The 15,708-nt window shown below is 36.9% G+C and overlaps 1 protein-coding gene across 2 annotated transcripts in view; it reads right to left on the bottom strand.

Annotated features, from left to right (window-relative positions):
- TNC (tenascin C) overlaps positions 1-15,708 on the bottom strand; it is a 94,322-nt gene that overhangs the window by 21,958 nt on the left and 56,656 nt on the right. The window contains exons 12-18 of one of the 2 annotated variants that reach the window (XM_075184706.1): positions 13,826-14,098; positions 11,896-12,168; positions 4,178-4,300; positions 3,924-4,067; positions 2,921-3,040; positions 2,670-2,813; positions 1,077-1,207 (exon numbers count right to left, since the gene is read on the bottom strand). In XM_075184706.1, the coding sequence (XP_075040807.1) occupies positions 1,077-1,207; positions 2,670-2,813; positions 2,921-3,040; positions 3,924-4,067; positions 4,178-4,300; positions 11,896-12,168; positions 13,826-14,098 (1,208 nt within the window). The remainder of the gene's footprint in view (positions 1-1,076; positions 1,208-2,669; positions 2,814-2,920; positions 3,041-3,923; positions 4,068-4,177; positions 4,301-11,895; positions 12,169-13,825; positions 14,099-15,708) is intronic. The other variant, XM_075184707.1, reaches the window with a different exon arrangement.

Genomic DNA, 15,708 nt, shown 5'->3' with positions numbered 1-15,708 from the left:
GAAATCACTCAACTAAACGCATTTGCCATTCAGCAGGCTCATGTTAAATGTGTACATAAATCTTCCTGCTTAACCAATCTTATTTGAGAAGCACAGCTATCTCCAAAAATATTATATTGTGAAGAAAAGTGTAAATTATGATAGGCTAAACCAATAATGCATTACCAGACAATGCCAAGGGGACATCAGCCTGATCCAATATAAGCAAAGGCAAAAAAGTCTCCTTTGGGAGAAACATTCAAAACCTTGCAAAGCCGGTGGAAGTTCCAACAAATTAACATGTTATTGGTGATGAGGGTGGTCATGATACTAATTGTTCTGGAACTGAAGCTGCACCTGATGATGATTGTGACAGTAGCATCCACATGGTAAAGAAAAGGAAGCAAATAATGATAGTGGCTTTCAATTTCGAGCATACAGAAGACAAATTGATTAGGTGCTTTTAAGACTTTTCACGAAATCGTGATTTGTTTTTTTGTCTTTAATAGAACTTATATTTGAAATCAAGTGTGTAATTATTTTATGTATATGGGATTCAAACACTATATTGTCCATATTTATATTTTAGGTGTGGCTGAGCCTATTTGCTGCTGGGTGCAAAAATAATCAAAACTTAGTTGTTCTCTCAAACACTGTGCTACAATTTCTATATTTTGCTATGTGGACCAAATAGCTAACATGACCACTTAGTTAGATTTATAAATATGCACAGAATATAATTAAACATTACAAAAGGGGTATAGACATCTGATTAATGTCATTCTGGGCAAGGTCACCCTATACTATGGAGAACAAACAAGATAGAAGCAGTCTGTAAGTGAATGTCTCTAAGCACTCTCAGTGGCTTCATATCAATGTAATTGCCCAGAAGCATATTTTCTTTTTGACTCGATTTTTTATACTTATGAAACAAGTTAAAGATTATTTTATAATTGTTTCCCAGTTACTTTGCACACTTCCTGAAACACTCTGATCTGAAGTACAAAGTACAATGACTGACTAAATTATATTTATGTTGTAAATATTTGATATTTATATTTCATGTGATGCCTTGTTTTAAAGAAGGAATCAATTACCTTGACAGTTCCATCGACAGTTTCATAAATTAACAAGAACCCTGTGATGATTGACCTTGGGGGTCTCCAGTTTATAAGAGCAGATTCAGATTGGATTTCGCTTGCAGTCAAATCTCTAGGACCATCCAAGTCTGTGTATATGAAATAGACAGGTTGTGAAGCAGTTTTTAAAGAGAAGTTTGCTTAACTTAAAAAAAAAAAACATTGCTTGCTACACAGGATCTGTAGATGTTAAAAGGTATATAATCCGCTGGATGCATCACAATATTTATATGGATTAGCAGAGGGGTTTGGCAGCAGAGGGGTATGCCAATTCGAAAAGCGAGTCCCAGGACTGGATGTGAGTGTCACATGACTGACTCACGTGGTACCATGGGATGGCTTTATCGCCCTGGGTCACTCAAGCAATTGCAATGCAAGCCAGGAGTATTAATCCATTAATTATACAAGTATGGAAATTTTACTTTCAAATAGCATCTTAAGGTTGTGTAAACATTACATTATAGTATGATCCTCTAATGCTGTAACAAAGGAAAAGTCAAAAGTTTTTATTAGTAGATTTCACATGCAAACTATTAAGCTAGTTTCCTACTGACATAAAAAATCATGCTTTTACCAGCGTTTTTTTGTGTTGTTTTTTAAAGTCATGTAAACGTGTATGTTGATAAAACCTATTAGTTTCAAGGACCCCATACCCAATTCTGATTGCACCTTCAATTGATGAGGGGCTTTTTAAGTCCTTTCACAAAATGGGTATTTGTTTTTATTTTTAATAGAAATTACATTTTAAATCAAGTGTGCAATTGGCATTTTCTTAATACCAGTGGGTAACTTTTATGTGATCTGATCATATTTTATTATGCCATCAATTTGACAGAGACACTGTGAATTATTCACGCACACACACAGCTTGTTATCAAAAGATGCATTTAGTGCCACTTTAATACCACTACACTAGAAATACAGAATAATAAGGTCATTTTTTGTAACAAAAGGCTAATCAACATGTAACATTTTAGAAAATATAATAAGTAACTTTTATTCTTTAAGACCATCACCCATATTGCTGCTATAAGTAAAATGTGTTTTTATTTTTTGAGTGTCTTTTTTTCCCACGGCAGCTGTTAATGATTATATGTTCTTGCGCAACACAGATCAACAAGCTACACATTTGATCACAGTTGAAAACAATTGCAGGTTTGTGTGCTTCCATTTGTCAAACTGTGATAATACTATTATTTAACTAACTGCCTTTAGACCCTTGTTGTTGACACCTGGCTTTGCACATCTAAGTTATCTGTCAATACAGCACTTCAGTTTAGTCAGGATATCAAGTACTATATGACAATTGTAAGCCTGCTTGTGCTTTTAGAGAACAAACAATCCTTTTCATCTCAAATAAACCAAACATTGATGGCAGATAAGGACCATTTAGAACACCTAGTCTGGCCATTTAGTGTATTATTCTCAGGATAGACCTATGTTTATTTTTCAACACCTAATTTAGAATAAAGTGTTATGCTATCAACATTACTCAAGACATCTCTGCTAAAATAAAGCATTCACATGTACACCATTGTAGCTTTATTTTACCTGTGGTGAATTTTGTGGCTATTTCGCGACTTCGAAGTTGTCCTCTAACAGCATAAATTCTCAAGGTGTATTCAGTAGCTGGCTGAAGTCCAATGATATCGTTTTCTACGGTGTTGCCCGACACCGTTAAATCTACAGCAGGAGCTGCAAGATGGAAAGGCCATGACCAAATGTGAATAAAATTGTCAGCAACATTCAAATTCTGACACAATGTGAAAATAAAAGAAGATAATTGTGTTAAGGATGCTTACCACCCTTTGCAGAATATGATATAACGTAGCTGTCCACAGACGCCAAGGATGGTTTCCACAGTGCTAGAGCCTCGGAATCAGTGACATTAATGGCTCTGAGACCCGATGGACTGTCTAGAGCTGTAAAATAAATTAGAAATCATGTGAAAAAAACTGATGTAGTGATGTCAACCAAATGGTTGCTTAGGAATTTGGTTTTACTGAAACGGAAAGATCTATTTCTATTTTGGACACAGATGTGGGTCTTAAATTGAACAGATTTTAATATTCTGTTACTTGGAAATTACCTGGGTGATAGTGTTAGGTTGAAAGAAAGCCAGGGGAGGCAGTGGCGCACGCAGGAGGGGTTTCTGGTTCTCCAGAAACCCCTCCCCTCCGCGAACCAACGGTACTGTACAGCAGCCGCGGCGCTGTCAAAGAAGCGTCCGCGGCAGTGCTGTATTGTAGTATAATACAGCACTGCCGCGGATGCTGCTTGACAGCGCCGCGGCTGCTGTAGAATTCAGACTCGCCGAAATGGAGCTGCTGCAATATTTTTTTTTTTCCGGGGGGGCGGAAACCTTCTAAATCCTGCGTTCGCCCCTGGGAGGGCTGGCAAATTTTAGCCCTGGGGGGACAAGACTCGACTCAATAGCCTATTAGGAACATTTTAAAGCACAAATGGCCCAGTGACCCAGCCCAAGTTAGCCCACTATGGGACCGGCCCGGGGGGCATATGCCCCTCTGCCCTCTAGCCCAGCCTGCCCCTGAAGATAGCCATATAGAGGCTGACATCGGGTATCTACTATCTAGATTTTCAGACATGCTCAGTAATGAATGATTTGAATTGGATTATTTCAGGAAATCAAGTTCTTCTTGGGCCCACATTAATGGCAATGTTGGGGTTATTTGCCAATAGATATATAGCAGCATGTGAGATCACTCTCCACAAAGTAGGACTTTTCATTCAAGTCATTCAACTGCTTTTAAATGATTCCACGTATATGAACACGGTGCTACGTACCTGTGGTCAGAGTACCAGAGGCTGGTGTACTTTCGTCACTTCCTTTCACAGATATAACGCTTACAATATACTCAACGCCCGGCAGGAGGTTGACTAAGGTAGTTTGAGTTCTAGATCCATCCACTTCTACTGTCTTGCTGGCACCTGAGTAGCAAAACAATGTATTTATATGAGATGGTTGGCAAATCTAGAATTATGTTCTCATGCATAACAATGTTCTATTGTAACAGAATACTTTTTTAAAATGATTTTACCTCCAGTAGCAGGAACATAAGTGATCAGGAATTTGTTAACCCCGATCCTTGGTGCTAGCCAGATGACTTTGGCAGAATTCTCAGTGATATCAGAGAAAGAAAGTCCTTCTGGAGACCCCAAAGCTGCAGATACATAACAAACGCTACTTAGAAATACTAGCTGAGCTTGTTTTGGGATGTTTGGAATGTTTAAAATGTCAAGACTTCCACCCACTGCCAATGATTAACAATTATATGACAAGTTGCACTGTACGTACGATTTTACTAAATTGACATAAACATGTTTATTTAAAGAGGCTGAGTAGTTGTTTTGGAACACTTCCCATAGATATTTCATAACATCTTGCCATGTAATATGCCATTATTTTGCAAATAGGATACATCTATTAGATTATAGTTGAGTTTTAAATGCAATATTTATTGAGCAAAAAAAATTGTAATCTCAAAGAGTAATAAACACTGTTGCTGTATGAATGGAAGCCTATAAATACATGTATAAAGTCTTTGTTATGAAGTGTTTTGCTCAGTTTACCTGCTTAATGGTAGTGTAGAAGCGTCCTTTAACAGCTTATGTTGCTTAGTTGTAAATTTTGTGTCATTTTCTTTTTTAAGACTTGTGACTTTTATCAATTAAAGAGACCTAAAGCTGACTACATGTTTTCTGTGTCTTAAATAGTAAGTTATTATAAACCTCAAGATCAAATTTTAGAATGTACTGTCTTGTGACTGAAGTTCTCAGTTCCTTGGACAGAAGCTGATGCTAATGCTTTTATGGAAGTCTCTTGTAGGAGGGAGACATTTTGATAACTATGCATCCCATGGGCAGCACGGTGGCTAAGTGGTTAGCACTTCTGCCTTACAGCACTGGGGTCAATTCCCAACCATGGTCTTATCTGTGAGGAGTTTATATGTTCCCCCCGTGGGTTTCCTCCGGGTGCTCCAGTTTCCTCCCACACTCCACAAAAACATACTGGTAGGTTAATTGGCTGCTAACAATTTTACCCTAGTCTGTCTGTCTGTGTGTGTGTTAGGGAATTTAAACTGTAAGCCCCAATGACTGATGTGAGTGAGTTTTCTGTACAGCGCTGCGGAACTAGTGGCGCTATATAAATAAATGGTAATAATAATCCCATAGACCACATGGGGCAGAAGCTGTTTGAGACAAAAACATTACCAGTCACTGCTGGAAAACCAGGAACTCTTTGGCCTGATGTCTACTCTCATGGCTTAGCCATTCTGGTCATTTTTATTCAACTCTACTATTATGAATATATGGACATTTAAAATGATTGATGATTGATGATAAAATATGTCTTCCTTCAACTTATACTACACTGATTTCTCTCACCAACTATTACAAAAATATTTAAGAGTATTACATAGTTATATAATTAGCAAGATTAACAAAAACTCCAAGTACAACCTATCTGCAAAACGAAGACAATACAAATCCAAGCAAGGCCGCTGAAAATTTCTTCCTGACACCTTAGATGGCTGTCAGATTAATTCCTTGGTTCAGCCAGCTCGTTGGTGCATTCAAATAATCATAGATGGACCAATTCTTGACAGAAAGACATCCATATTAAAATTCATATAAAGGATTGACCATCACCACCTCCCTAGATAATATGTTTATTTGTCTTACTGCCTTTACAGTAAAGAACCATTGTCTGTGTGTATGGCGAAAACATCTTTCTTTCAATTGAAGTAGATGTCCCTTTGTCACATTGCACATACATGTGTGCTCTCCTCTCTTCAAAAAAATAATATGTCCTCACAAGATAAAGTGTTCCTATTTGAGCCCATTACAGCTACCAGTATGTTCAGTATCACCCTCTATAATTTGAAATAATTTAGAAAAGTGTCATATTTTGTTGAATCTCTCAACTCTCAACCAATCCCTTCAATGTACAAAGAACACCCAAGTTCTAGAAAATAAAATTCCTTTCATTCTTAATCTATTTAGTAATTAGCATGTAAAATCCTAAACACTCTGATTTATTAGCAGCTTAAGCTCGAATTTTTGTTTCATATCTGTCCACAACCATTTGTTCTGAAGTCCACTTGCTACTCTTCAGTTGATCTGTTTTTTGACAAATCTTTCACAAGAGAGAGAATGCAGATTTTTTTTCAATCAGAATAAATAGCCCACACAAGAAAAGTCCATTAGCAATGGTTAACAAACCCAAACAACCCACATTAAAAGGTTTGATGGAGGACTGCCAGTATAACAGAAGGGGTAACATTGATTTGGAAAGAAGTAGTCAACAGTGAAACACACAAAAGATATTTTCTAGCTCGAAAACCTGCAGGTTAGTGCCAGAAGCAGAGGGGAGAAAAGAGTTGAACAAAAAGAGACACATATTCAATGAAATCCTTGAAACAATAAATCTAACCTATTCTCAGTAAACAGAAAGAGGTGTAAATTGTTAATGTTCCACAGTTAATAAATTTAGAATAAATATCTAGTTATTTATATTCTGCTGAAGCATCAAAGCCAAAAGGGACACCAGAAAAGGGTGAACTTAATTGTATTTACTACGAAATGCCAAGTCTCTCTATAAGAGGGTACGCTAGCATGTCTGCCAATTTCTAAGAGTAGCTGAAGATGTAAATCAATTGTAAGACGTGCAGTCCCTTGTAAGCTCTTTGCCCTTTCAAATGTCTTCTATATCGATATCTATCTGTAGCCTGATGGGTATGTTCAGAACTAGTAGCTATGACATGCAACATACAGTACAAGTGAATATTGTGTAATAAAATAAAGCACAAATTAAAAGATTAAAAATAACATAATGAAATAGCAAATCTCCATGTAAGAACTAAGTGTAAGATACATAACTAACAGTTTATATCAGTTCTATCAAGTCACATTTGGTCTGAGTCATTAAGGAGAGCAAAGCATAAAAAAGGAGTAACTTAGCACTTGGGCAAAACCATGTTGCATTGGAGGGGGAAGTAAATTTAAAATGTGGGGACAGATTTATAGTTGGAATAGGGCATGTCCTAGATCAACTTTAAATTACAGTGGAAAAATAAAGCTATCAAGTATTTGTGTGCTACATGATGTAAAAAATAAACTAATTTGCACCCCTTGTATTCCTTAATGACTCAGTCCCATTGTTCTAATAGCTAAGAAAATTCTGTAATGGAAACAAAAAATGTTTGCTTCAGTTGGATTCTTTACTTTGTGTTAGCATGTATTGAAGCTCCTAGCAGAAGAGTCTCAAGAGCTTCTGGGAAACAAATTTTCTCATTGAAGACCCTGCACACAAGTGGCCACTCCACAGCAAAGTTGCAGCTTTGGACCCAAAGTGCAGGTTTCATTATGGCAGGTAATCCCTACATTCACGGTCTCCTTATTATAATTATAGTCATAACCAGCCTAGGCCGTCTAGCACTGGGAGGGGGGGGGGGGGGGGGGGCAGTCCATTTTGTTATTTATTTATGTTACTTTAAACAAAGACATTGCAAACATCATTGTAAATACTTAACTGCATCTCAATGCATGTACAATGTCCTCCCTTAGAGATAAATGTAGCTTTTCATTTGGTTTGACACATATCATATGCACTAAAACAGAACAAGGAGCAAAGAAAAAGGCAACGTGGTGCAACTCAAGTTATATGCACATAAAAGTGCAAGGTTATATTGTTTTATGCAGTAAAATGATTATTGTTTCACATGCACATATCTAGCTTTAGAGAAGCCTCTAAAAGTGGAATTGTAATGCCTGTGCATATCTAGCTTTATTCACAAAATGAAATAATGGTTTTGTGTCCACAATTCCTGTTATTACAGTGCATTCATGAGAGAGGAAAAACAGGTAATGCAAAGATGATTTTCAGTATGGAAAATGAGATCAAAAGCAAAAGACATGTAATTATATGTGACTGGGATCCTGCAGGAGAGTGATTGTTACACAGTCGCCTGTAGAGAAAAAATATTATGTTGTAAGTGCTTAAGACACAAGAGCAATGCAGTGGATAGCTTGTGAAGAGTACCATACAAGTGCTTAGAAAGAACAATGCGACAATTAATTGATGTATATACATATACACATATATGCATACATATTTGTAGTAAACGAACCTACAAATAAAACATAGAAACATGCAGTGATGTTAGTCATATAGCACGGTGTTTGAATTAGTGTAATTTACGATCTTTTCTTCAAGAAATCCTGTAAAAAAAAAAGCTTACAATGGTGTAGTGCAAAGCAAGAAGAGAGTTCTATTCAGACATGACATGCATTGTGTGCATCAGTTAAGAATTCTTGCCACTTGAACCGTCAATTATTTCATTCTCATGTTCCTGTTATTGACTTCTGTTGGCACTATTCATGTTAGCTGTCCAGATGTCATAGTAACATGTTAGAATTCTTTCTTTCTCCTAACAAAGAAAGATAAGTGATACCATAGCAGGTCAACATTTCAGTGTGATGAAACACACTTTCATCAGGTGGTGAAATGTGGACATAGTAAGGTTTTGCATTGATTGGTGTGCTCTGCGATCATTTATCTGTGTGTGTTTGCTGAATTGTCAGCAGCTCTCCCACAGATCACCTGGCAGGCATATAGTGTGTCACATTTTTACATGAACGATCTTTATTTTTCTTGACAAGACACTCAAAAGCTATTCACACAGGTGGTATTTAACACTCAGAATTGTTGCTCATCTTATAACTTAAGGAAATACAAATGTGTCTTGTTTCTAATGAGATTGCATTTAAGCATTATTGCTCATTCAATAAAACACGTTATTAGTTATTCTATATGAAGATCCATATTGTTCTGCATGTTTGCATGTAATACTGGTATTAGCAAGCACATTTCTTACTGCTCAAAGTTATAACTATAGTCATGGCTGCCTCTGCAATTTCTAAGCTGCCCATGAAAAGCCGCACCTCAAAGTTTATTTAGTCTTAGCTAATCTAGTTGTATATTGATTTATTAATTTGGCAGATAAAGGAAAATAATAAAATGTATATTTTGTTCAGTACTTTAAAGTGCTATGGTGCTTCTGCCACCATAGCAAAGAGACCAAAGCTAATGTAATCTTGGACAAAAGGTATTGGGCCACTCACTGATGGGTCAGTTGAGGACATGTGGATATTCCCTTGCTAAAATTACCATATTATTATCAATGTTTATTTTACAATAATGTCTCTTTAATCTTACTATAAATTGTGAACATTTAACTTTAACCTAACCAGTAAAAATGAAAAACGGGATCTAAAATATATATTTGTAATATTTCTCTTAATTTATGGGATTCTCCTAAAGCTTTCACTTGGTCCTACTGTGTAATTTTGTTAAAACCACACATATTTTCTACTTTCCAGTACAGAACACAAAGCTTTGAGTAGGTTTTTGGCCAGAAGGTCCTTGCTCCCCAGAGACGTCAGTAGCTCATTGGAATTGCTTTTGGCATTCCTGCACAGTCTGCACTTCTTACTTGGTGCAGAATTTATGGACTAAGCACAATTCAATTATCTTTGGATCCCTGTTTTAGAAGACTGTTAAACGTCTCTAGTTGCAAAAATTGACAGGATTAATTTATTTCTAGACCCACCGAACAAAGAGCTGCTAAGTTAGAGAGACCCACCAGCAAGGCTTGTGCCATGAGTAAGTGATAAACAAGCTGTCACGCTAATCTTACTATGCTAGAGCACTGTCCAGATTTGCTATTGTGTAGAAGATTAACAAACTTTGGCTTCCAAGTGACACTTGTGTGAAAACCAGTCATTCATTTCTCAACATATAGAATGCGCTATGCCCTCCCAACAGCTTGACAAGACAAATGTACATGGTGATAACATACATATGATGCATACATAAAAACATAACCAGTTACAGCCACAACACACTATCCTGCTAACAATTTCCCACTTGTTTTCCTAAAAGAAAGAAACTTGTGTAAATTACTTAATTTCTACTAAACTCCATTGGAACATTAACATAAATTAAGTTTTCTGTTCTGCTACAGCTGTGAAATTGGTGGAAAGAGCTTGTATACTGAGATAAATGGGTACTGTTGGAATGTTATGTAGTTTAAATACTCACCTCTAATAAATTGCATAAAATGTATATACGGATTGTCAATTGGCTGCACATTATAACACATTACATGTATTCTCTTTCTTTCCAGTGCAGCATAAGGCAGTTGTTTATATCTAGGTATTTGACTATGTTTACCTAATATTGCATCTAATGTAACTTACTTTTGCCATTTATAGCAAAGCTATGAAGAACTCGCTAACATCTGTAGCTTCTCTTGGTGAGAAATTATTTGGCTTTTTCTACCAATGATATAAACATGAAGCACTTGCTAATACAATTCCATGTATAACACGTTCATCATTTTATATGACGTTCTCACTATGGCTCTCTGTTTATTGTAACGTCTTTCTGTCAAATCGTAGACTAACCAGTAACTTCTTCAAGGGACAGAATGTTGAAAAAAAAATAATGAATTTAAAACTGTGTATGGTTTGCTGAGGAAGCAGCTCAATACTTGTTTTGATAAATGCAGGTATACAGAGAAGTAAAGTTCTGTGGGCAAAGTGACTTATTCCAATCCGAATATTGAAATAACATATATATAAAATCAACTCTAAATTTTTTAAGTTCCATATGTATTTATATTGTATTTATGCCAGCACGGACTTGACCCTGCCTAATGATTTGCCCATTTTACTGAAAATAAGCTATATTTATGTGTATATATATATATATATATATATATATATATACTGAAAAACTGAAGAAGAGAGTTACTGTTAAAGCACTATATTTAATGCTCTAGGACACATGTGGTATAACGGATAGTGATGTAGCTAAGGACAGCCCACCCCCTCATTTTTATTTACCCCAAATAATATCTATCACCAATATACATTTAATCAGCACAGTTTGCTTCTCTGGGTCAGGGGCGCATGCAGGGGGGGTTTCTGGGTCTCCAGAAACCCCTCCCCTCCACTAACAAAGTGCCCCACATAGCGGCACTGTACTATATAGCAGCCGCGGCGCTGTCAAAGAAGCGTCCGCGGCGGTGCTGTATTGAAATTGAATAGAAAGTCTCCTGCCAAACAGGCTCTGCTGCTGCTTCCATAGTGTCAGGGTAAAAAACAGCAGTCCTAAGCCTATAGTTCTAAGCCTTTGCAGCACATAGGAGTTACACCTTGACTACCCGTATTGGATTACGCCTATTGTTATACCAGTGATGATGCATTGTAGGTCGGTAAATGATCAGAACATTACATTACATATAATCATCCCATGCCAATGAGTAGTTAAAATAAAGGCCTAACCTTCTTTTCTCAACCAACCTAGCTCAGTGGAGCTCATACACATATTAGTCAATTTTTGTTAATTACAAGAAGAAAATATTTTATATATTTGTTCCTATATTGTGTTATATCACCATTTCATACCATTGGATTATGATCTTTTGTATTTTAATGTAATGTTGAGGGAATGTGTACTGATATATATCTCCATCAGTAAAATGTTGCTGTATTATTTCATTAAGAGGATTAGGAAGCCGTGTGCCGCTCATTCATAATCTTAAGGGAACAATGGAAGGGTAAACTATCTGCTCCAGGTTTGTCTGTAAAATTTCAATATAGGTAATATACAAATCATTAAATTTGCTGATTTCCCATTACATGCACTATAGCTTACACTGCTGCCCACTGTGTCACTGAATGTAAATACCTGTTGTTGCCTCTCCTTTTATTGGCGGAGAGCGTTGACCGCTAGCAACGCCATGTAGTTCAATCTCATATTCAGTGCCATCTCTCAGTCCTGTCACAACTGTTGTGCGTTCACTGCCTGGCACTGTTAGTGTAACTGGTGCGTACTGTTGTTTGGCATCCTGTATTTTAATGATAAAGTTGTCAAAACCACTCTCATCAGCTGTCCATGACAGATGGAAACCAACCGGGGTTATTTTGGAAACCAAGAGGTTTCCAACTTCAGGTTCTGTTTCTGAAAAGAATACCATGAAAGGAAGATGGAGTAAAATCAAAATGTATTGTTAGTCCGCTATTGCTACAATCATTGAATAAGGTGCTGCTCGCCAAGAGAAGCTAGAAAAAGCCAGAAGCTGCAAAAATAACTTAAACACTTTTAAAAGAAAAAACGTGAACACAAATATATTTATCCTCACAACCTGCAAATCAAATCTGTAAAAAAAAAAAAATCACATCAACAGTTAGATAGCATTTGATGACAACATACATTAGTGGGGAACTATGCTCAAGAAAATAATTTAAACTTAAGCACCATGTAGTGTTATTTGAGTTTCCTATAAAGTGCCACCCATAAAAGTCTGCAGTTACCAGCCATTAACTTGCGGACAGTCCTTAATTTGTCTAGCTCTCTCCATGCCAATTGTGTGCAGTAAAAAAATTATAAACAAATAAATAGTTGCTTTGCACATTGATAAAGTTGGTTGATAACATATTTTTAAGATATCGTACAGTTGTTTCTTTTACTGTCATGGGCATAATTCCTCATTGTAGTTACAGACAAAGCACTTGCCATACATTCATTCAAAGAAGAAGAAGGATAAGAAAAAATATGAATATAATGTACCTACTGTGTTTAGTATTCAGTGTGATATTGTTTTTGTTTTGATTGTAATCAAGTGTTTTTACAAAAGTAGGACTTCTCCCTTTCTATTAAAGACTACTGCCATGCTGTTTATGGCATTCTCTTGCAAAGACTATTTAAGAAGAATGGCGATAGCAGAAATAATAATTCCAAAATTAATGGAAAAAGTGTTTTATAATTTAAATAAAGCATTTTTTCAATGTTACATTTTTACATGTTACATTTTTTAAAATATTTTTCTAAAAATCTATTTTTATACATATTTTATATTTCTTTTAAACAAGTAGAACTCACATACCAAGTCAGGCTAGCCGGGTCACTCATACCCATTTGCCCCGAGACTGGTATTACTCAGTTTCCCCAGTGATATTTTCTCAGTAAATTGTGAGATGTATTGTTATTGTGTGATGGAGAATCACTATTATCGCTGACGAATGTTCTATTAATTCTCTAAAGCAGCTAGACGAATTCCCAAGTTCAGTCTTCAATGGCTTGCCATGTTGAATATATTAGGAAGCTACTTGATGTACTTTAAAATCTTTTCAAACTTGATTGATTTCAAAATCGGCTTTGAAGTTGCTAGGCTACAGAAGTTATACTGTGTACTTGCAATTCTGAATAAATTCGGTAAATTATGTATGTGTGCGTTGCAGTTTGTTTTATTGCATTTGATCCATTTGTACTCAGTACCTACACACAGCAATTTTATGGGATGAACCAATATATGAGATTTCAGCCTATCTCTGGATATCAATCATGAGGCACTTTTACTAGATCCTGGTGAATGGATAGGCTAAATATTGGTTCAGAGCACAACAATGCTGTTTTCACCATCTGCATTGTGAATAGACCCTGAGTACACTTTAAAGGTAGCAGCAGTATGTGACCGTAGTGAAAATACTGAGTAGAACAAAAGAGGTTAATAGGAATGACAAAATACACTCACACCTAGGAACAGATAACATGGTACTCAAAATAGAAAGAAATGATGTGCTTGAAGATGAGTAAACAAGCCTAGAACGTCCAATACCTGTGGTAGCTGAAGTACTAATAGATGGTGTACGTTGACCTCGGATAATGCCATAGAGGTAGATGGTGTAATCAGTGCTTGGTAATAACCCTGAGATAAGAGTATTCCTGAGATTGCCAGAGACATTATATTTTACTGGCTCCAATAACCTGTCATTATCATTGATTTCTACAATAAATCCATCAAAAATATCCTGTGTTGCCGTCCAGAACAGATCAAAGCTCTTGGGTGTTATGTTGGTGACGGATAGGTTGTCTACTTCTGGCTTGTTTTCTGAGCAAGGGAAAATGTGATTCAATTAATTTTTGACATGTCCAACAACACCCAAATGAATGCTCCTTCAGCAGCCAGAAAACCCTGCCAGAATTAGAAAGCAGAACTCTGCTGCATTTATCAGTGCTCTAGCCAGAAGTCAAGATCAAGCAAAGAGACGTTTCATTTGCCCTCAGAAGCAGTTTGAGTAATTATTTTGCATGCTTGCAGCTATCTTTAATCATGCATTTTAAAGCTAGATGAACGAATGAAAGAAGCTGATGGATAAAGAAGCAACAGAGTTTTTTGGTTTGAAATGCAGTAGGATAACACTGAGAAAAAAAGTCATGTTGCTTTTTTTTGTTGGAGTTTATATTTATTTGTTGTTTTTGTTTGGTGTGTTTAGTTTTATATTTTAAAATTCAGCATATACTTATTTTCTGAACAGATTGCCTGTTATGGTCAGTTGCTATCAAAAGTTGTATTTACCCAGGTTTCCGTTGCCTCTTGCAAATATATTTAATTCCACACAGGATACATTTTAGTAGGTGATAGGACTTTATTTTATTAACGAAGACCTGGGAGTTTCAATACATTTGTTACCGTTCTCTTTGACTCTTACTTCAGCATTGATTTTTTTTTTTTCTGTTTGCCACATTCCTCAGTTCATAATCCTGTGCAACAACTGTCCAATTGAGCTTATACATTTATGTATGTATGTATGTATAAATTATATGGGGTCATACAACTTTAATATGATTTGCCATACCAGCATGCAGTTGCAAGATCTAGGGTATTACATTTCACATGAAAGTTAATAGACACCGTTTCCCTTGTCTGCAGCTTTTGACTTTGGCCCCAATCAGTCTGTTTTCCATTTAGAGCACTATGAAATGAACTTGTAAACAGTGATCCTTTTGCAAATTGCAACTACTTATTCATTGACCGCCTATTTATTTGATGTTTGTGCCAATAATCCCCGTTTTTTTTCTGTACTTTAATATTCTGATGCTTTATAAGGGCAATCACCATTCATGGGAAAATGTGTTTAAAATCTTGGGAGTGTCTTATGGATCGGTTTGACAAACACATTTTGTTATATGTAAGAGAACTGTTCTATCACATAGAAGCAGTGCCGGATTAATGGAATGGAGGCCCCTGGGCTAATGGGGCCCCCATTCCCCCATGAGCCCCCCCCATTAGCAGCCTGGCCCCCCTGTTAGCCGACCGACCCCCCCCCCCCTCCAAGCGCTTACCTTCTCCTCTCCTGTCACTGCAGTCCTCCTTCCGCGGCGCGCTGTAAGCTCCTTACTGAGGAGATCTCGTGACACTCTCACGAGATCTCCTCAGTAAGGAGATTACTGAGCACCGGAGAAGGAGGACTGCAGTGACAGAGCTCAGCATTGATCGGGCCGGGGGCGCCCCCGCCCCCGTCCCGATCAATACCTCTGCTGAACTCTGTCAAGGGCCCCCTGGATGCCCGAGGCCCCTGGGCTGTAGCCCAGTTAGACCTCGGGTTAATCCGGCCCTGCATAGAAGCAATGTTTCAAACTTTAGTTTTCCTATGATAGTTAAAAGTCACCTGCTACCGGTAATGTGGATGCTTGTTTAATAAACCATAGCATTACAAT

Source organism: Mixophyes fleayi, chromosome 9 (genome assembly GCF_038048845.1).
Source record: "Mixophyes fleayi isolate aMixFle1 chromosome 9, aMixFle1.hap1, whole genome shotgun sequence".
NCBI lineage: Eukaryota > Metazoa > Chordata > Amphibia > Anura > Limnodynastidae > Mixophyes > Mixophyes fleayi.
This window is presented reverse-complemented; position numbering and strand designations above follow the sequence as displayed.